The sequence below is a fragment of the Podarcis liolepis genome (assembly GCF_965112155.1).
Source record: "Podarcis liolepis genome assembly, chromosome: 2".
Taxonomy (NCBI): domain Eukaryota; kingdom Metazoa; phylum Chordata; class Lepidosauria; order Squamata; family Lacertidae; genus Podarcis; species Podarcis liolepis.
The window spans coordinates 123,971,297-123,993,107 of NC_139555.1; the positions used below are offsets into that span (position 1 = coordinate 123,971,297).

Here is a 21,811-nt window from a genome sequence, read left to right on the forward strand (position 1 = left end):
TGCTCTTTATTCAGCTCATAGTGGTGAGGAGGAATGGAAGTTCCCCCAGAATGTCTGCTTTATATACATTGTTTACACAATGGGCCCCACGTGATTGGCTAATTCCGGGATTCACCTGTAGGCTAATCAGGTTGCGGATTCACTTCCACCTGGAGATGGATTGGATGGCTCCTGTGGACCAATCAGACTGCTGCATTCTGGACCCTATTGTTCTAGGACCAATCAGACTGCTGCATTGTGAATCCTATTGTTCTAGGACCAATCAGACTGCTGCCTTTTGGATCCTATTCAACTCAGTACATAACAGGGTGATTGCTTTTAGGAGTTTTGAAACATTTCCAGAAGGTTTTTCTTACATGTTATAGCTGAATGGTTTTAAAACTAACATGCTGGGCTCCTTTGGAAGACTGGCGGAAGATAAATTTAATAAATAAAATGAAATACCTGTGCCTTCCTCTGCGATCTTGCCTTCCACCTTTAGGTTCATCTCATATCCCTCCCGCTTCAGATGAAAAATATTGGTTTTCACCACCTGAGAGAGGCAGCCGTGCCCATTTGCCTGAACCGGAAGACAGAGAGTTGTAGCAGCTACCAATGAGAATTGCTTCATTATATAAAACAAGGTGTTTGAGGTCAAGCCAGTCAGGTTCACACAATAGCCACTGATCTAGGCACACTCATTCATTTATATCTGTTCATTTATACAAGGCTGGCAATATTTCAAGAGGAAAAATCCGGACATTTGTTGAGCTTTCCTTGGGCAATCACCAAAAAAATTGACAATCACTCGCTCTCCCCCCAGTTATCCTCCATCACCAAGCAGCCCACAGCAGATCGAAAGCCAGAGCCAGAGATGCCGGTGCATGAATTTTAAAAAAAATAATAACCCCCACAAAACTAGGACATTTGCTTTATTTTTTTTAAACCCCCCCCCCCCAGATGGGCATGTAGGCCCCCCAGATACTTTCTGGACAAAGGGATCAAATGTTCTTCAGGTTTTTGAAGAGACTTCAGAGAGGGACAACAGGCACCAACAAAAGGAGCAAATATATATATATTCCTGCAGCCATATCCACCATTTCAATCATTTTGGCTCATCTGAGGGGATGGTGTTTCCCTCTTCTCCTGCTGAATGCCATTCCGGGGTTTCTCCCAGAGCCTTGGGACTCCCCTTGAGCAGTGGCGTAGCGTGGGTTGTCAGCACCAGGGGCAAGGCAAGTAATTTGCGCCCCCTAACCCGTGGATTTGCGCCCCCTAACCCTAACCCCCAGTTGTTGCCAGATGTTGCGCCCGGTGCGGCCGGCCCCCCCCTGCACCCCCCACGCTACGCCACTGCCCTTGAGTAAATCAGGATGAATGCCCAATTATAACAGGCCAACTCCCCAAAAGTATTTTAAACTTCATTTTCAGTGTCCGCTTTGGGTCTCACCTCTCCACTGAACTCTTCACATATTCCTTCCGACGCTTCTTTGTGAAAGCCCCCTCCGGAACTGGAATAAAGATGCAAGCCTCTGTGTTCATTATATTTCCGGCAAACACGGACCTTCACCTGCCCAGCGACAGGCTTCCCGTACGTGTACCTGTAGTCAGGAAACAGCCACAGCATCGCTTGAAAGATGACATCAATATACAGTGGTACCTTGGAAGTCAAACGGAATCTGTTCTGGAAGTCCATTTGACTTCCAAAATGTCTGGAAACCAAGGTTCTCTTATGGTGGCAATGGTGCCCACCTGAGAGGTTCCGGAATGGAGTTCAAGGGAGTTCTGGGTGAAATAAGCCCGGCATAAGCGGCCCAGCATTGTGAGGAATTAAATGCAACTATATCAACCAAAAAAACGAAGATCATGGCCACTGGGCCCATCACCTCCTGGCAAATAGAAGGGGAAGAAATGGAGGCAGTGAGAGATTTAACTTTCTCGGGCTCCATGATCACTGCAGATGGTGACAGCAGTCATGAAATTAGAAGACGACTGCTCCTTGGGAGAAAGGCGATGGCAAACCTAGACAGCATCTTAAAAAGCAGAGACATCACCTTGCCAACAAAGGCCCGTATAGTTAAAGTCATGGTTTTCCCAGTAGTGATGTATGGAAGTGAGAGCTGGACCGTAAAGAAGGCTGATAGCCGAAGAATTGATGCTTTTGAATTATGGTGCTGGAGGAGACTCTTGAGAGTCCCATGGACTGCAAGAAGATCAAACCTATCCATTCTGAAGGAAATCAGCCCTGAGTGCTCACTGGAAGGACAGATCATGAAGCTGAGGCGCCAATACTTTGGCCACCTCATGAGAAGAGAAGACTCCCTGGAAAAGACCCTGATGTTGGGAAAGATGGAGGGCACAAGGAGAAGGGGACGACAGAGGACGAGATGGTTGGATAGTGTTCTCGAAGCCACAAACATGAGTCTGACCAAACTGCGGGAGGCAGTGGAAGACAGGAGTGCCTGGCGTGCTCTGGTCCATGGGGTCACGAAGAGTCGGACATGACTAAACAACAACATGGCAATCATTCCATCGGAGCCAGGGTGGTGCGGCCAAGGCTGGTGAAGGGGATTGGAGGAGAGGTTAGCTGGTGCTAGCAACATCACCCAAGTTCTCAATTCACGTGGTCCCACATCTCTGGGAGAGAAGCCCAGGCTGCTCTCACTTACAGGCCACAGACGGTCACTTCGAGTTCCTCAGCCACAAGTGTTATCTCCTTGGGTGCCTTCACCAAAACTTCAAACTTGGGCAGCACTGTAAGAAGGAAAGGAACACGGGGGTGAAAAACAACATAATCAGCCTGAGCACAGAAAGGAGGCAAATGCGTGCAGCATTAACACCCCACAACAGATTTTTTTCCCCATTAGGTTTCCAGGGAAGCCCCCAAACCAGAGGTGCCATCTTCTCAAGACAGGGGGGCCCGACGCGACATTCTGACATCAAGTGGGCGATCTCACAAGGAGCCAGGGGCAGAGCCAAACACCCTCTGAACACTGAGGGAGTTTGCCCCCCTCAAAAAACCCCACACATTTTTTGGGGGGGGACAAAAGTGCCTCAGTCCCTAGGAGCTGGCGCATATGCCCCGAACTAAGTTTTGGATCCAGCACAGAGCAAGAGCTGTTCCTGTCTCCAGCCCCCAAGATCCGCCCTACTCACACAGGCAACTCTCCCATACCCAGCCACCCATGTGAACCAGGAAGTGACCTCTCCAGACAACGGAACAACTCTTCATGTTTTTGTGGCTGCGATCTCCTGGCTGTTAGGCAGTTGAATGTGCATGCATACTCCTTCCATTTCCCTCTATGCGGCCCCGGGCGCTGGCAACTCATGCTATGTCACTGTTTGCGGGGCATGGGGGGGGCAGGGCGGAGGAAAGCCCTGATGCACTTGCTTCCAGTAGCAGGACCAGTTCGCTGAACCTGGCCATCGGGCCAGATATTTTGGGAAGCTATTCACTATGCATTTGCACGCCTCTCGAGTTATCTAAGAACCCAATTTTGCACAATCCTTTTTCAGGCTTCTGTCTATGTTTCAATCCAACTGGGCCCAATTTTAAATAAAGATGGCAGGCCAAATCTTTCCAAAGATTTCGTCCGCTGGTTTCGAAACTGCACTGATCTGTCAGTTTCTATCAGAATTCCTGAGCGGCACTGCCAGTGGGCAAGAAAAAAACCCCTTCCACATGCTGTCCTTGACACCACGTTCCCCAGACCAAGCGGTTCCTCTCCTTCCTTCCTCACCGTGTTCCTTCACCTCAAAGAGACGTTCCACCTTGTTCCCGGAGGCTTTTTGCACCACCACTTTGTAGGTGCCTTGCGGGGGCTCAGAGGAAAGTGGAAAAGAGAGCTGGATCAGGCCCATTGTCTGCTCCACATTGGTCCACTGCAGCAAGCGGTTACTCTTGGGGTCCTGGAAGCCACAAGAGAAGAGGGGGTCACAGAAGAAGGCGCTTGTCAGGGAATGGTCTGAAGCAGAGTATGGGGGGGGTGCATTCGCAGGCAGTTCAGCTTTCCTCAGAAGAGGAGCTGGAGTGGGAAGATTCGCGTGCCCCCCCCCCCTTGTTTCCAGCGGGCTCAGAAGCAGGGAGAAGAAGAAGAAGAAGAAGAAGAAGAAGAAGAAGAAGAAGAAGAAGAAGAAGAAGAAGAAGAAGAAGGATTTGATATCCCACTTTATCACTACCCAAAGGAGTCTCAAAGCAGCTGACATTCTCCTTTCCCTTCCTCCCCCACAACAAACACTCTGTGAGGTGAGTGGGGCTGAGAGACTTCACAGAAGTGTGACTGGCCCAAGGTCACCCAGCAGCTGCATGTGGAGGAGTGGAGACACGAACCTGGTTCACCAGATTACGAGACTACCGCTCTTAACCACTACACCACACTGGCTCTCACTGGGAGAAATACAGAGCAGCTTTGGCAGGAGTTACCTAGCTACGAGATAATAGCCAGAGAAACAGAAGGGAGGGGACAGGTAGCAGAGACGTCATTAGAGATTGTGGGGAACCCTCCCTCCCCACAAACTAGGAGATCCAAACGTATTTAAGAACAAAGGATGCAGAGAGGAGGATGAGGAACTTCCTGTTGGCGCCTATTTCGGGAGACAGAAGGGAGAAGATTTAGAGTAGCCAACTGCCCTTCTTGGGGAGGGATGTGGGTTTTGGCTTACAACCTGATGCCTGAATAAAAAGGACTATAAAATATAAAGTGCTCATTAATTCTTATCTGTGAAGTTACCGAAGGGTGAGGCGGATTCTCCACGCATGACACCGCTCAGGTTGAAAGCAGGGATGGGTTCTAAGCTGCAGCTGGCCCAAAATGGGACCATGTTGAGCCATATCAGTGTTGATATTTTCACCCCTCCCACTGACAGAATCTCCTGATCTGATGTTTTGAGAAAGGAGGGGGCGGAAACTGCTCTTCTCCTCTTCCGCTCCTGACTGACTCTGTGTGTGGAGAGAGTCTTGTCTACGTAGTGACTCAGATGGCTGAGTGGGAGATGTAACACTTAGGCAAGCCAGTAGTTTGTTAGTTTGTAGTAGCTATTAGAAATAAAGGGACGCGGGTGGCGCTGTGGGTTAAACCACAGAGCCTAGGACTTGCCGATCAGAAGGTTGGCGGTTCAAATCCCCTCAACGGGGTGAGCTCCCATTGCTCGGTCCCTGCTCCTGCCAACCTAGCAGTTCGAAAGCACGTCAAAGTGCAAGTAGATAAATAGGTACCCCTCCGGCGGGAAGGTAAATGGTGTTTCCGTGCACTGCTCTGGTTCGCCAGAAGCGGCTTAGTCATGCTGGCCACATGACCCAGAAGCTGTACGCCGGCTCCCTCGGCCAATAAAGCGAGATGAGCGCCGCAACCCCAGAGTCGGCCACAACTGGACCTAATGGTCAGGGGTCCCTTCACCTTTACCTTTATTAGAAATAAAAGGAGTTATGCTTCACAGCTAGCTTCCGCGTTATTTATACTCTGCATGAGTCTAGTGCTCACAATGCACAGTTGTGGGTCCAGTGCGCTGGGACCTGTTTTCCAGGGTTGGAAGGTCTCTGAAAGTGCTCCAGTCCAGTCAGGGCAGAACCAGTTATTGAGCCAAGTCGCTGACATCGGTTGAAAGGCGCACTGACAATCAGTGGTCAAGAAAACCTGTGGCTCCTGCAAAGGCTTCCTGGGCTATTGGTATCTGGATGGATGTTTGAACACTCTTAAGGGGGTGGGGGCATTGCTAACCAAGGATGGCAACAGACTGAGGTCTATTTGAGGAGCCATGAAAACTAATTAATTCCCCGGGAGAGGGGGAAATGGGCATGAAAAGACGCTCTTCTAATGTCTTCTAAGCAGTTTGCAAGTACAAAATCAATTTTAAAAGTATACAATCAATTCCAAAAGCCACACATAATTTAAAATACACGCTAAAGCAGTTCCATCAACAGCACTAACAATATCCATCAGGGTTACACCCCAGAGATTATAGTTCCATGTTTTAGTCTCATAAATCTGTTATGGGGTGTTAGCGCATCCACAGGAAACAGTAGCAGGAGACCCTTTCAGGTGGTTCACAATCTAACGGAACCACCTTCACCATCAGAGCCTGGTAAGGACCCCAAGATCTCCTGCAATGATTTTGCAAAGTCGCTCAGATTCGGAAAGAGGTAGACTCCACCGTGGTAAGAGGGCCTGGGCAGGAGAATGCCAGAGTCCTGTCTAGCCAAGTTGCGTGGGTTCAGTTCCAATCTGTGACCTCCAAGGATGTCGACAGGCTGCTTGGATGAGTGAAATATTTAAAAAAACAAATGATGATGATGTAGCACAGGAGAAGGTCCTAGCCATTTCCCTCATGGGCCAAATAGTCTTTTCAGCCACACTTAATGGTCCCTCCAAAACTGCTGCCTGGGTTTTTCTTTTGAAGAACCCCACAAAGGGGTTGCAGGAAGGGATGAACTTAGGCGCGTAACACTTGTTAAGGATGGCAAAATTAAAACCCTCAGGGGATCTGAGCGGCTTATGGGGAAGCTATGGAATGAAGCAGCCTCTGGATATTAGGAAAGGTGGTCTGAGTGGGGCAGTATAACAGCCGCTCTGGTGTGATGATGAGAGGTGGTGGAGTAGAGGCAGGGAATTAGACACTTACCTGGATGTAAACCAATGGAAACTGTGGAGTAAAAAAAAGAGGGGGGGGGTCAGAGACAGCAGTGAATGGTGCTACCCCTCCCAGCACCACACAAACCTGCTCCCACCTTGATTTGTTTGTTTCCAATATCTCTAAGCTCCTTCACCATAATTCACCAGTTAATAATGCTGGATACCCAGCTGAAGTCTAATTTATGCATGAAGGGGTTAATGTCATAGAGTAAACTGTCCTGCCAGGCCTAGGTAAGTCACTCCACTTCACTTTGGGAGGAAGACTTTTTGTCCTATTGTTTTCTTCATTCCACCATGTCAATCCCGGCCTGTAAAAAGGTCTGAGCTGGTTGCTCCAAGCTCACAGTGAATGACTTTTTTTAAAAAACAAAGCCATCCTTGTGTTCCTATATAAACAATTTAGGAATTTTCATCACTTTGGAACTAGCCTGTAATAATAATAATAATTTTATTATTTGTACCCCGCCCATCTGGCTGGGTTGCCCCAGGCACTCTGGGCGGCTTCCAACATATATAAAAACACAATAAAACATTGCACGTTAAAAGGTAAGTCCTAATGTGGCATCTGAATATAGACTGCATTTTTAATCAAGGCTTATATTGGCTTATATCTTGATCAGGTTCCTAAATTAAATGGGCTTAGATTTTCAAATGTTTCATGCCAGGCACAAGACCAGCTGGTTTAGAGAACCTTGGCAATGTTTTCCTCCTAGACAAGGGGCCCCTTGATTTATAGCAGAAAACAATTCTCAAAGTCGTAAAAGGGGGAAATTACAGGCTGAGAACGAGGACACTGACCCTACATGTTACAGAAGATAAAAAAGGCAGAGATAAACATAATTAGGAATGAGTAAATAGTAAAATAATACCAATGTGCCTCCCAGTAAAATGAGCCAGATCTTCTTTCTAAGGTTAAAGAGCAATGGAGAAGCATCTAGCTGGCAGAAAGAGAGCATTTTTGGGAAGTCTTTTTTTAAAGCTGTTTCTTTCTTAAACTGAGAGAGTTAGAGGGCAATAAATGTTGGGAAGAGCTAATGGGAAAAGCAGCTGGCTGAAGGGGGGGGTGTAAACTGAAGAGGCTTCTTTTGAAGCGGTTTTTTACTGAGTTCCTTTTTCTACTTTACAAAGGCCTTTTTCCTTTTAAAATGCTACCTATGTTATGTATTAAATATATTGTCTTAAATGTAATTATGCAAAGGATTTAAGAAATGCTAGATTCTTATTTCATATAGTTGTAAGAGTTGTATTTATCCTGAAATTAAGTCAGCCACCAGCCTAGCCCCCCTGCCAGACAGGAGACGCCATCCAAGCAGTCCTGATATATAGTTGTCAGACATTTGTTTAGAAACCTTCAAATGAAGGAGATCTTTCAATGTTGATGTGAACTCAAGATCCTTGACATATGTTTAAGATAAAAATTTAAGATTAACCATTTGTTTTAGAAGGCAATAGGGCAAGGAGGGCAAGAGGTGAGCTGGTAATTAAGATTCCTTGTTGAGACACATGTAAGATATATTACTACTTATTTGTCATTTATAGATGTAACAATATATAGCTCTTTGTGTTCCATATAAGGACAGGAGGATATGGGTGTATCTTTTAGGATTGGTTATAGCAATCAGCCAATAGGAAATTCAACCAGGCTGATTGGACAGAGGCAGCCAAAGGAGGAGCAAAGGGGGCTGGATTAAGGGAATATAAGTGCTGGCCATAATGGCAGGAGGCCAGGCCAGAGCTTGGTAACCATATACCCCTGTGCCTCTCATTTATTTGTCTGACAAATAAATTATTATTTTAATTTCTCTATTGCTGCGTTGAATATTTCATTCCAGCTAAGCGTTAACCACAAGCAGGGTGCTACACTACTGTCTATGTTTTCTGAAAGCTGTATGGAAAAACACATGAACCTGACCTTTGCAGAGTTTGTAAGTAAACCATTTTTAAAGTGTTGCCTTTTTCTACACTAGGGGAAGTGGAAAACTTTGGAAGGAACTTAGAAGGGCATATTTAAAGCTCTAGCAGCTTATATTTCCACGCCTTGAATTGTGTTGTGATTTTAAATCTCTGCAGGGGTTTCCTCATCTTGCTCCTAACCTGGAGCTTTGCATAAAGGAATTCTCCTGTTTGTACTCATTCAAATAAAACAACTCATCAGTAAAAATAGCATGGTGCTTACAAGAAACAAAGGCCACAGCTCAAAGCATATACATTCCAATCAGGTGGGCAAGTCCAGTAGAGAAGGGCTTGCTCTCCCCAACTGGGGAAGAGTAAAATGCCCCCCTGGGATATGTCAAGCAATCTCTACCCTCCAGCCCTGATGCTGCCAGGCCTGGTTCTGGCAAGGACCCTACAGAAGGGGTGCGTGTGAGATGGGTGGAGAGGAGAGATGGAAATAAGCCCAAGGATCCTTGCATCACGAAAGTCCTTCCTCTGCAAACATGCAATGTTCCATAACAGCAGCCACTCCTCCTCGCAACCTTTGGATTCGGTTCTAGGAGATTTAACATACTTCTCCAAACCTTGAAGTTCCTCATAAGCTGCTAGTCCCCACCCCCTCGTGCGCATGCATGTTGCTGTTTCGAGCTTTATGAAGATCAGCACTTGCAGCCTGAACATCGGAAACAGAGAGGTGGATATGGGGGAGGTGTGTGCCATGTTTGTTTAACTAACTTAAGGGCAAAGTGTCCCATCCCTCTTTGTAGGCCCAAAAGTCTGCATGGATCGAAAGAGGTTTACCAAATGTTCCAGAGACCAGCATGGCGCACGTGATGACGAAACTCACCGTCTCGTTCAAGGGTCGGAAATCTTCGTCCACAGACATGATGCGGAACCGAACTATGAAAGGAAGAAGGAGGGGGAGGATTTACATGTGACTCTGCTACTCTGTGTGTCACAGCTCAGGAGCAGAGCACATGGAGATGGTACTCAGTTCAAACCCCCTAGAAAATCTCTGGTCAAAAGAGGAATGTTTGGCAGCTCATGCCCTGGCAAGTGAAGCAGTCAAACACAACATTTCCTGTTGCCTAGAGTAGACACACAGGGGAATCTTGCTTCAGACAGGGAGGACTTCCTGTCATACCTGCTCTGGAGCATCCTCCACCTGTGTGTGAACAAGTAGATGGGTGTGACCCTACCAGACCCTATAAGAGGGCCCGCCATGCAGCCATCTTCCTCTCTTTGGCTCTTTTGCCATCTTCCTCTCTGCTGGCTCTTAGCCAGCAGCACACGGCTCATTTTTACAAAGGATGGAAGCCACGAGGTAGAAAGTCTGAGGCCTTTAACCACAAGATAAAGCCTGCCTTCAGATTACTGCTGTGAACTGAATGTAAGTACAGTCATACCTCAGGTTGCAGACGCTTCAGGTTGCGCGTGTTCGGGTTTCGCACCATGCCGAACCCGGAAGTAGCGGAACGGGTTTCTTCCAGGTTTCAGCGCTCAAGCATGCACAGAAACACTAAACTACACTTTGCGCATGTGCAGAAGTGCCGAATCATGACCCGCGCGTGCACAGCCTTGGTGCTGCAGGTTGCGAATGTGCCTCCCACACCGATCATGTTCGCAACCCGAGTGTCCACTGTAAACCTTACTCTTACTTTTAAAGAAGACTGCCGTGTTATTATTATTTTAAGAGGGGAAACTTACCAGGAGCAATTCAGACTGGATTGCTTAACCAATGAATCCATCAACTTGCTTCCAACAATCTGCAAGGGAATGTGCTTTGCTGCTTGCTCACTAGCGTGAGTCAGGACGGGTAATATTTAATCAATATATCCTCTCCTACTTTCTTCAACAGTCCCACAGCAAGAAGGGTCCGCTTAATAAAAAGTATTTGGAAAAGGGAAGCGTGATCTGTAGGGGATTCTCCCACTGTCACTGCTGCGACTGCAGCCTCTCACTTACCTTCCTGTCCTGGCTTGTAGATGGGCTTGTCTGTCTGGACAAAGACCAAGCTCTCTGGGTTCCTGACCAGCACCTGTTGCCGTTCGTGGACTACCAACAGCCCTCTCTTCCCCTTCACCACCACCTCCACGGTGAGGGTGGCCTCAGAAACCTCGGGAGAGTTACTCAATCTGGGGACCTTGAAGAAGAGGGAGAAGGCGGAAGGCAGGAGCATTAGAGAAGAAAAGTCACTCGATCCAGGGACAGTCCACATACATATTGGCCTATTCCGACCTCTTTTTACTGAATGGTGACACAGACCATTCAGAATGTACAAAGATTCTTCACAACTGTGAGCAGGGCAGTGGGGTAGGGCAGGGGTCAGCAAACTTTTTCAGCAGGGGGCCGGTCCACTGTCCCTCAGACCTTGTGGGGGGCCGGACTATATTTTGAAAAATAATAATGAACAAGTTCCTATGCCCCACAAATAACCCAGAGATGCATTTTAAACAAAAGCACACATTCTACTCATGTAAAAACATGCTGATTCCCGGACCGTCCGTGGGCCGGATTTAGAAGGCGAATGGGCCAGATCCGGCCCCCGGGCCTTAGTTTGCCTACCCGTGGGTAACAGTAACATTGTTCACGCTCTTGCTGCACAGAAAAAGCATATTGGTTCCTGAAATTCATTCTGATTGTACAGATAAAATATAACGGATAGAATTCTACAGGATGTGTTGCTCGTGTGTGAAGTCAGCCACGATCCAAGGATCCCCATGTTGGGGCGTGAGCTCATGGGTTTTCTTTTCTTTCTGCAGCAGAGCTCCTTTTACAGAAAACTTTTCCTGCATCTTTTACTTAGTGGAATTCCCATTACAGGAATACAGGAATACAGTCATACCTCAGGTTAAAGACGCTTTGGGTTGCGCGATTTCAGGTTGTGCACTGCACCGAACCCAGAAGTACCGGTAGTATTGGTTAATTCCAGGTTTGGGGGCTTGCGCCTGCACAGAAACACTAAATCGTGCTTTGCACATGCGCAGAAGCGCCAAATCGTGGGTTGCGAACGCTGCGGGTTGCAAACATGCTTCCCGCACGGATCACGTTCGCAACCCGAGCGTCCACCGTACACACCATTTGGTTCTGTTTCCCAGAGCCTTTATTATTTACAAAACTTCACACCGGTCAAAAACAAATAAAACAACATGATCCTTTTCTCTTTTACCCATCCGGCCAGAGACCTAATGCTGACTCATTCACATACCCATTTACACTGACCCAGACTTAGTTGATCATATGCCCTAATAAGGACACCTGTTGCTGGGGGAATTTTCTGTTGCCTAGCAACTTGTTCAAGACCATTTTCAAGTTTCCTCTAGAACATTCCAACACCCCAGGCATGCACCTCCAGGTGGTGGAGATGTCAGGCGCCGTTGTGGCCCCCAGGCATCTTCATTTGGTCGTGAGGGGCCAACAGCCTGGCTAACTTGGAACACCGGCCCAACTCCAATGGGAGTTGCAGTCCAAAGGCTGGTGGAAATCTGCTAAATTCCTATGCCCCACAAATAACCCAGAGATGCATTTAAATAAAAAGACACATTCTACTCATGGAAAAACACAGTGATTCCTGGACCGTCCGTGGGACGGATTTAGAAGGCGATTGGGGCAGATCCGGTCCCCGGGCCTTAGTTTGCCTACCCATGGCATAGATCAATGGGTTAGTGCATCCAGGTGCCAACCAGAAGGTTGGTTGTTCGAGCCCACCTTGGGGCGGCTGTGGGCGGAAGAAGAGGACTGCACCATCGATTTACAGCAGGGGGTTGAGGGAGGTCACAGTTCAGAGATAGATGAACGAGAGTTGGGAAGTATTAGAAGAAGGGGGAGAGGAGACAGAGGCAGAGGCAGAGCTGACACGTTGTCACTGGAGAGTATTTCTGACCCTCCCCCTTCTTCCAGAACGCTGCATTCATTCAGAGCGCAGGAACAACAGAATCAGAGACATTTGGCCACATGCAGCCACCGTAAAGGGAGATGCTGTTGCTCAGAAGGAGGAGCCCAGTTGGAGCAACGTCATTGTCAGGGCTTGTTGCATTCTTTTGTCTCTCACTACTATGAATGAATAAACTCATTTAAAAAGTCTATGCATTTGTTTTCTTTGGCAAGTCTTGTCCTACAATGCCTCTGGGTTGTGATTTTTTAACAAATGTCAAATTTATTCATGTATGCCACAACAGCGGCAAGAGTCTTGATAGCACAAGGATGGAAGAATGAGGAAACCCCGACAAAGGAACAATGGCAAGAGAAATTGATGAACTATGCAGAACTGGCGAAGCTGACATTTGCGAGACAAAGACAACTGTGACTTTAAAGAAGAATGGGAACTTTATGCAAAGTATTTAAAAAGACAACAAAACGAATTGGACTCCTTGGCAGGTTTTGAATAAACATACACAAATTTATTGATTGACAACATGGTAGCTAGGTAATATAAGGACTGATATAATTTTATAATATGCAGAGAATAACATGTGCTGAGAAATCAGAGAGAGGAGCTGAGGGAAGTCTTGGGGGAGAGGGAGGGTTTGATGGGAAGTGGGGAAAAGGGGGGGGATGATGAATATGATATGTTTTGATATATTGTTATGTTGAAATTGTTAATAATAGATGATAGATAGATACCATATTTTTCGCTCTATAACACGCAGATTTTTTCTCCTAAAAAGGAAGGGGAAATGTCTGTGCGTGTTATGCAGCGAATGTGTGGTCCCTGGAGCCGAAAAATGAGGCAAAAATCAAACCGCGCTTCAGGGAGAAGGGAGCTCCGTGAGAGAGGAAGCTGTTGCTTTCCTGCATTCTGCCTCAGGGTCTTACTGCCCACCCTCTCTGTTTCGTTACTGTGTTTGCTCAAACGGAACAAAGAGCAGGGAAAGCCCCTCCCCTCCAGGCAAGAAGAGAGGAAAGCAGAGCGTCCTTCGTTCTATCCTCTCCCTGCTCCGGAGGGAACAATGTTTGTGAAGGGAAGAGAGATTACAGGTTCGGCTTAAAATTCTGATTTGACTTCCTGCTTTTTGTTTTTGGAGACACACAGCATTCAAATATGCTTTCTTCCATTTAAAAGGATGAAATCCTTAAACAGTGTTTTGCCTGTAAATTCATGCGATCTGGAAGATTACAGTGCCTGTACCTCTTAAGGGATGGCAAAGCTTAGGTTTCGCTGCTAAATAGTTCTTAATGCAGTTAAAATGCTTTCTTCTGTCATGCTGGTGGGAGGGAGAGGGAGAGAGAGAGAGAGAGAGAGAGAGAGAGAGAGAGAGAGAGCACGCTGGCTGGCTTGTGTGGGTGGGTGGGGGGAAACTTTTGCCTTCCTTTCCTCACGTTATAGCCCTCTCCTGCATTCTTAGCCTTCTGTGTTTTTCCTTCCCTCCCCACTTAAAATGTGGTTACAAAGCATGGATCCACATGGATCCTCAGGATCTTTGCATTGGGTCACCCCAAATTCACCATCAGAGCACACAGCATGTCCATGGCTACAGCCTGCCCCCCCAAAATCACACACCCATTGTTGCCTGGGGCTGCAATGGTGCAAAAACGTGGTTACAAAGCATGGATCCACATGGATCCTCAGGATCTTTGCATTGGGTCAGCCAAAATTCACCATCAGAGCACATAGCATGTCCATGGCTACAGCCTGTCCCCCCCCAAAAAAAAATCACGCACCCACTGTTGCCGGGGGCTGCAATGGTGCAAAAACGTGGTTACAAAGCATGGATCCACATGGATCCTCAGGATCTTTGCATTGGGTCAGCCAAAATTCACCATCAGAGCACATAGCATGTCCATGGCTACAGCCTGTCCCCCCCCCAAAAAAATCACGCACCCACTGTTGCCTGGGGCTGCAATGGTGCAAAAACGTGGTTAAAAAGTATGGGTCCACATGGATCCTCAGGATCTTTGCATTGGGTCAGCCAAAATTCACCATCAGAGCACATAGCATGTCCATGGCTACAGCCTGCCCCCCAAAAAAAATCACGCACCCACTGTTGCCTGGGGCTGCAATGGTGCAAAAACGTGGTTACAAAGCATGGATCCACAGGGATTCTCAGGATTTTTGCATTGGGTCACCCCAAATTCACCATCAGATCACATGTCTGTGGCCACAGCATGAAGCACAAAAATGATACGTCCACTGTTTCATTCAGAATATTTTTTCCCTTGTTTTCCTCCTCTAAAAACGATGTGCGTGTTATGGTCAGGTGCGTGTTATAGAGCGAAAAATACGGTAGATAGATAGATAGATAGATGATAGATAGATAGATAGATAGATAGATAGATAGATAGATAGATAGATGATAGATATAGATATAGATATAGATATAGATATAGATATAGATATAGATATAGATATAGATATAGATATAGATATAGATATAGATATAGATAGTTATGTATGTATATATATGAGACTCTGCCTTGTTTTCTCTGCTCTTACTGCAGCTGAGGGAGGAATAGCTTTCCTGAAGCCTTGACACCCAGCTAGTTTGGGACTGAATTCAGGGAGGGATAGGTAATCCTTGGGTTGACCAAGAGCAGGGCAACCAGGTTGGAGATCAAAGGCCACAGGTGGGGATGGGCATGGTCCTCCTTAGGATGGAGTCCAAAATCCTGGAGAGCTGCTGCCAAGTCAGTTCTGAGCTGGACAGGCCAGTGTTCTGACTTGGGATACGGCAGCTTCCTACGAGACCACAACAATCCTGCTTTTCCATGGAAAAATGCCCAGACATCTTGATCAGCAACAGAAAACAAAATGGTTGCGCGTCGAGTTCCCCAAGCCACCCCTAAATAAATTCACATTTCACACCATAATTTTCGTTTAAGGTTTTTGGCATAATTTTAGCCACAACTTTATTAAAATGCAAACAATGTGAGTGGTTGCTTAGGCATTGGTTACGACTACCTGTCCCTGCCCAGGGACAGAACTGACATCCGCGAGCCTGTGAAGTCAGGAAGGGAAAACATTTTATGGGGAGTAGACGGAGTTGGGTGCCAGACCCTCACCTCTCCCCAAATGCTCCCAGGGGCTCTTGCGTGGCCCTAGCCCCCTTGACAGGGGTGCGGACAAAAGCATGGTGAGCCCCTGGATTCCTTTAATGGAATACCCTTGCAGCAACAGCACTGGAGGGGCAGGCACAGCCAATCCATACCCCTTCACCAACCAATTTTTCCTAAAACCAATGCCTAACCGCAACCTTGCAAGTTGTGACAATTTGCTACGCAGTAGGCAAAAACCCAACGGCATCAGCCAAATGGACAAAATTCCTACCAGGCCCCTGCCCCAAAAGCAGACGACCCCATGACAGGCATAGCAAGGTCAAACACAAAAAACACCCTAAAATTAGGGAGGGTGGGCAGCTGATCCGATGCTCGCAGCGAAAAGAGGAAGCAGTGAATATATTCAACCCAGGTTCTCACTCAAAGGCAACATCAAACTCTCCAAAGCAACCTGAGGAGTCCAATCACACTTTGGGCGACCCAACCAACTTGCCCAGCAACAGGGGTGCCTGGTTAACCCCACCGCAACCCGTGCTCATAGAATCATAGAATCATAGAATCATAGAGTTGGAAGAGACCACAAGGGCCATCGAGTCCAACCCCCTGCCAAGCAGGAAACACCATCAGAGCACTCCTGACATATGGTTGTCAAGCCTCTGCTTAAAGACCTCCAAAGTAGGAGACTCCACCACACTCCTTGGCAGCAAATTCCACTGTCAAACAGCTCTTACTGTCAGGAAGTTCTTCCTAATGTTTAGGTGGAATCTTCTTTCTTGTAGTTTGGATCCATTGCTCCGTGTCCGCTTCTCTGGAGCAGCAGAAAACAACCTTTCTCCCTCCTCTATGTGACATCCTTTTATATACCGTAAATTTCGCTCCAAAACACGCACTTTTTTGCTCCGAGAAAGTAAGGGAAAATGCCTGTGCGTGTTAAGGAGCGAATGCACGGATCAGAGCCATGGCTGCCGTCAGTCAGGCAAAGCGGGAGCCACTTACACGCTCTACGAGGCTCTCACTTTGCTTTCTTTAAAGCGACCTGGAGCCAGGAAGGAGGGAGGGAAGGAGAGCCATAGCAGCAAAGCCGGCTGCCGCTTACACGGGAGGAGGGACAGACGCTAGCAAAGGTCTGCGCGCTCTCTAAACAGAGCAATGAGGCTGCAGAGAGACGGCAGGAAAGATAAAATTTAAGCAACCAGCAGCAAAATAAAACCAACCTCGAGCGCAGTGAAAACCAGGAAGTAAAAAAAAAAGGCTGGGGAGGGCATGAGGGAGAGGGAAAAACTTCGCAAATCCCCCGCGTCTCAGCTGATCGGCTGGGCTGGAGCAGCTTGTTTTCAGGCAGGATAGATTTGAGCATTGTCTGGGTCCTAGTGCCCCTACCGCTTTTTTGTGCTCCATTCTATTGCTGCTGGGGGCTGCTTATCATTCAGGCTGCAAGGAGGAGCACTTTTACACAGCTGCAATCCAAGTCCTCCTCACTTGCTCAAATCTATTCCGCCTCAAAACAAGGAGCGGAAGGAAAAGGCTGCAAACTGTTAAATGGAAAAAAACCCAGGCACAGGGCAAATACCTTAAGTATACCTTTAAAGCAACAGTGCTCTTTCCCTCCCTCCTCCCCGCGGAAAAGCTCCTTGTCCCTTGAGTTCTTTTCCTTCCCTCCCCACTTAAAACGTGGTTACAAAGCACGGATCCACATGGATCCTCAGGATTTTTGCATTGGGCTACCCCAAACTCACTGTCAGATCACATGTCTGTGGCCACAGCATGAACCATAAAAATCATACATCCACTGTTTCATTTAGAATATTTTTTCCTCGTTTTCCTCTTCTAAAAACTACATGCGTGTTATGGTCAGATGCGTGTTATAGAGCGAAAAATACGGTATTTGAACATGGCTATCATGTCACCCCTTAACCTCCTCTTCTCCAGGCTAAACATGCCCAGCTCCCTTAGCCGTTCCTCATAAGGCATCGTTTCCAGGCCTTTGACCATTTTGGTTGCCCTCCTCTGGACACGTTCCAGTTTGTCAGTGTCCTTCTTGAATTGTGGTGCCCAGAACTGGACACAGTACTCCAGGTGTGGTCTGACCAGAGCAGAATACAGTGGCACTATTACTTCCCTTGATCTAGATGCTATACTCCTATTGATGCAGCCCAGAATTGCATTGGCTTTTTTAGCTGCCGCGTCACACTGTTGGCTCATGTCAAGTTTGTGGTCAACCAAGACTCCTAGATCCTTTTCACATGTACTGCTATCAAGCCAGGTGTCACCCATCTTGTATTTGTGCCTCTCATTTTTTTTGCCCAAGTGCAATACTTTACATTTCTCCCTGTTAAAATTCATCTTGTTTATTTTTGCCCAGTTCTCTAATCTGTCAAGGTCGTTTTGAAGTGTGATCCTGTCCTCTGGGGTGTTAGCCACCCCTCCCAGTTTGGTGTCATCTGCAAATTTGATCAGGATGCCCTTGAGTCCATCATCCAAGTCGTTGATAAAGATGTTGAATAAGACCGGGCCCAAGACAGAACCCTGTGGCACCCCACTAGTCACTCTTCTCCAGGATGAAGAGGAACCATTGATGAGCACCCTTTGGGTTCGGTCAGTCAGCCAGTTACAAATCCACTGAGTGGTAGCATAGTCAAGACCGCATTTTACGTGCTCTCCATGAAGGAGAACATGCTTAAGTGAGAAAAACTCACCTGGAATGGGACGCACTGGAACAGATTTGTCTTGGACACCACATGGCTGGTGCGAGTCTCTGCTAGATTTTCCAGGGTGATGTTCACCGTCACTGACTCGTTCAGCTGCCTCACATGGACACAGATCTTCTCGGAGGTTTCTGCCTGGAGGACGAAGGGTACCAGCACCAAGTGATGCCTGGGGGGAAAGGGGAATGAGGACATAGAATCATAGAATCTTAGATATGTTTTTAATCTTTGTTGGAAGCTGCCCAGAGGGGCTGGGGAAGCCCAGCCAGACGGGCGGGGTACAAATAATAAATTATTATTATAAATTATTAATATTAGAGTTTGAAGGGACCCCGAGGGTCCTCTAGTCCAACCCCATGCATTACAGAATCTCATCTAAAGCCTCCATGACAGATGGCCATCCAATCTCTGCTTAAAAACCTCCAAGGAAGGAGAGTTCCCCAGGGAGACCATTCCACTGCCCAACAGCTCTTGCTGTCAGAAAGTTCTTCCTAATGTTGAGTCGGAATCTCCTTCCTTGTAACTTGAAGTCATGGGTTCGAGTCCTACCCTCGAGAGCAGGAGAAAACAAGCCTGTTCCTTCTTCCATGTGACAGCGCTTAAGATAGCTGAAGAGGGCTATGGCTCATTGCAGGTGGCTACAACCCATGTTGTTTTGTTTAAGATGAGACTTTTATGTCCCTTCCAAAATAACAGAAATGCAATACCGCGCAGAGTAGCACCAAATACAGCAAGAGTACTATTAGCCCAGAAATGGAAGCAAGAAGAAATTCCGACGAAAGAAGAATGGCAGACGAAATTAATGGACTATGCAGAATTGGACAAAATGGCAGGAAGAGTTTGAAACCTGCGGGACCAGAGATTTACAGAAGATTGGAAGAAGTATATGAATTATTTAAAGAGCAACTGTAATCAACAAATTACGCTAGTAGGACTACAAGAAGTTTTGTAAGGAGAAATATACAAAGTGTTACAAAGTAGAAAAAGATAGAGATACTGGTTATAAGTTTGAAATGTAAAAATAGGGAAAATAGGGAAAATAAGAAATGCACGCTAAGATTGGAAAATTTTCAGACAGGGCTGATGGAAGTCAAAAACATTGAATAAGATGTAAAAGTATGTTTAATTATTGTTGAAAATGGGATGTTAAAAAACTAATAAAAAGAGAGGGAGTAGTGCCAAAAAGAAAAGAAATGTGGTCCCTTTCCAACTCTACAATTCCATGGTTCTAATTTATATAATTAAGCGAATTTTCTTTCGAGAAGTTTGTGGAAAGCATAGGGGGGAAAGGGGAAGGGGAAGATGTCCAGGCAAGCAGCTTACGGCAGTGGTGCCGAGATGTCTCCCTGAAGAAGGAGCAGCAGGAAGAGAAAGGCGCTGGGTCCTCCAAGGATCTGGCCCTTCCCCATCATTCAGCCGTGGGCAAGAGAGATGGTGGCGGCGGAGGCTGCTGCTGTTGCTGCTCCCACATCCACCTTCATACTGGCTCTCTTTGCAAGGCAGAGGAGATAAAAGAGGCCAGGGGGCTGGGACTGTGCTGGAGCAACGGGGAAGGGAAGCTGCAACACCCCACAGAAGGTGCCTTTGCCAAGCAAACAGAGTAAAGAGGTCACTGGCCTGCATTTCAACCAGGTGCAGGGAAACAATGCCAAGTGCCGGGAAGAAGATTTGTTTGGCCCCAGATTTATCTTTCTGCAGAGTCACGGAATTGTAGGGTTGGAAGAGACCGAAAACCTCACCTGGTTCATTTATTACCACAGTGGAACCCGAACACCGACAACCCGGAAGTAAATGCTTCTGTTTTCAAACGCGCCTCAGAAGTCAAACGGCTTCCAAGGTGAGTTTTTCAATTTTCTCAGTGAAAATTGCCAGCAGACCTTTGTGTCTTGGTTGTCGAACGTTTCGGAAGTCGAACGGTGTTCTAGAATGGATTATGTTTGACAACCAAGGTTCCACTGTATAATAATAATAATAATAATAATAATAATAATAATAATAATAATGAATTATTTATGAATTATTTATATCCCGTCCTCCTCAGCCGAAGCCGGGCTCATTATTATTATTACCTTTTATTTTGACAAAGCAATAATAATAAATAAATAATGTGCACCCCACCACTGAGACCATTCCATTGTAACTATCCAACCTCCCAAAATTTCAGCACCTCTTTGCGATGGTTTGACCCCTTTCCGTTTTAACAATACAAATTCTACAAATACCTTCCTCAAAATAATTTATCCTGCATATTCCCTGTCTTACCTTTTTTTTAAAAAATAATATTTATTACTTTTCCAACAATTTAAACACTACAAAAACACACACAATACAATACAAAAACAATACCTAACACTAACACGTTAAACTAACAAAACAAAACAAAAACAGTTTAAAACACATCAAACAGTTTCAATATCTTATCTTTCATTCACTTATTTCAATGACCCCACACCTCCCTTTTTGTATTCCACTTCTATTAATTGTTTCAGCAATTCCTTTCCATCTTCCTCTGCTTTCTATCCTTTAATTATCTTAACACATTCTAACCTTATTTTTCCCTTTAATACTCTATTAGTCTATTTATAATTAATTCCTTATAACATTTCTACTAAAGCCATATAACTTCATTCCAACATTTTCCTAACATTCATTAATTTTACAGTATTTCTGTAAATAGACTTTAAACTTTTTCCAGTCTTCTTCCACCGACTCTTCTCCCTGGTCTCGGATTCTGCCAGTCATTTCCGCCAATTCCATATAGTCCATCAACTTCATCTGCCATTCTTCCCAGGTGGGTAAATATTGTGTCTTCCAGTACTTCGCGATGAGTATTCTTGCTGCTGTTGTTGCATACATTAAAAAAATTCTATCCTTCTTTGACACCAATTGGCCAACCATGCCCAGGAGAAAGGCCTCTGGTTTCTTCAGAAAGCTATATTTGAGTACCTTTTTCATTTCATTATAGATCATCTCCCAGAATGTCTTAATCTTTGGGCATGTCCACCAAAGGTGAAAGAATGTACCTTCAGTCTCATTACATTTCCAACATTTATTGTCGGGCAAATGATAATTTTTTGCAAGCTTGACTGGTGTCATGTACCACCTATAAATCATTTTCATTAAATTTTCTCTTAGGGCATTACATGCTGTAAATTTTATATTCCCTGTCTTACCTTAATAGCACATGTTAATTTCTCATGAATAGCCAAATACCATACCTCTTTATACCATTCTTCCATTTTATATTCACTTTCCACTTCCTAGCTATAATAAGTCGCGCAGCTGTCAATAAATTTGTGAGCAAGTCCTTTCTAGACTGCGAGCCTTCCCCTCTATTGTAAATTGATAATAATGCTACTTCTGGACTTTTGGTCAGCTTTAACCCAGTGCATCTAGCCCACTTTTATGTGTTTTATGAGAGCCAGTGTGGTGTAGTGGTTAAGAGCGGTAGTCTCGTAATCTGGGGAACCGGGTTCGCGTCTCCACTCTTCCACATGCAGCTGCTGGGTGACCTTGGGCTAGTCACACTTTTCTGAAGTCTCTTAGCACCACTCACCTCACAGAGTGTTT

General features: G+C 46.1%; 1 protein-coding gene across 4 annotated transcripts in view; it reads right to left on the reverse strand.

Annotated features, from left to right (window-relative positions):
• LOC310701049 (alpha-2-macroglobulin-like) overlaps positions 1–21,546 on the reverse strand; it is a 74,360-nt gene extending 52,814 nt beyond the window's left edge. The window contains exons 1-9 of one of the 4 annotated variants that reach the window (XR_014522908.1): positions 19,565–19,812; positions 18,233–18,410; positions 10,509–10,686; positions 9,391–9,443; positions 6,598–6,618; positions 3,720–3,888; positions 2,649–2,733; positions 1,430–1,580; positions 445–559 (exon numbers count right to left, since the gene is read on the reverse strand). Coding sequence is in view for 3 of the 4 variants with exons in the window: in XM_083491114.1 (XP_083347240.1) it covers positions 445–559; positions 1,430–1,580; positions 2,649–2,733; positions 3,720–3,888; positions 6,598–6,618; positions 9,391–9,443; positions 10,509–10,686; positions 18,233–18,410; positions 19,565–19,653 (1,039 nt within the window). In the remaining variant the exon portion in view is untranslated. Of the gene's footprint in view, positions 1–444; positions 560–1,429; positions 1,581–2,648; positions 2,734–3,719; positions 3,889–6,597; positions 6,619–9,373; positions 9,444–10,508; positions 10,687–18,232; positions 18,411–19,564; positions 19,859–21,414 lie in introns of those variants that run through there. The other 3 variants (XM_083491115.1, XM_083491114.1, XM_083491116.1) reach the window with 3 other exon arrangements.
• Positions 21,547–21,811: the final 265 nt, after the last annotated feature.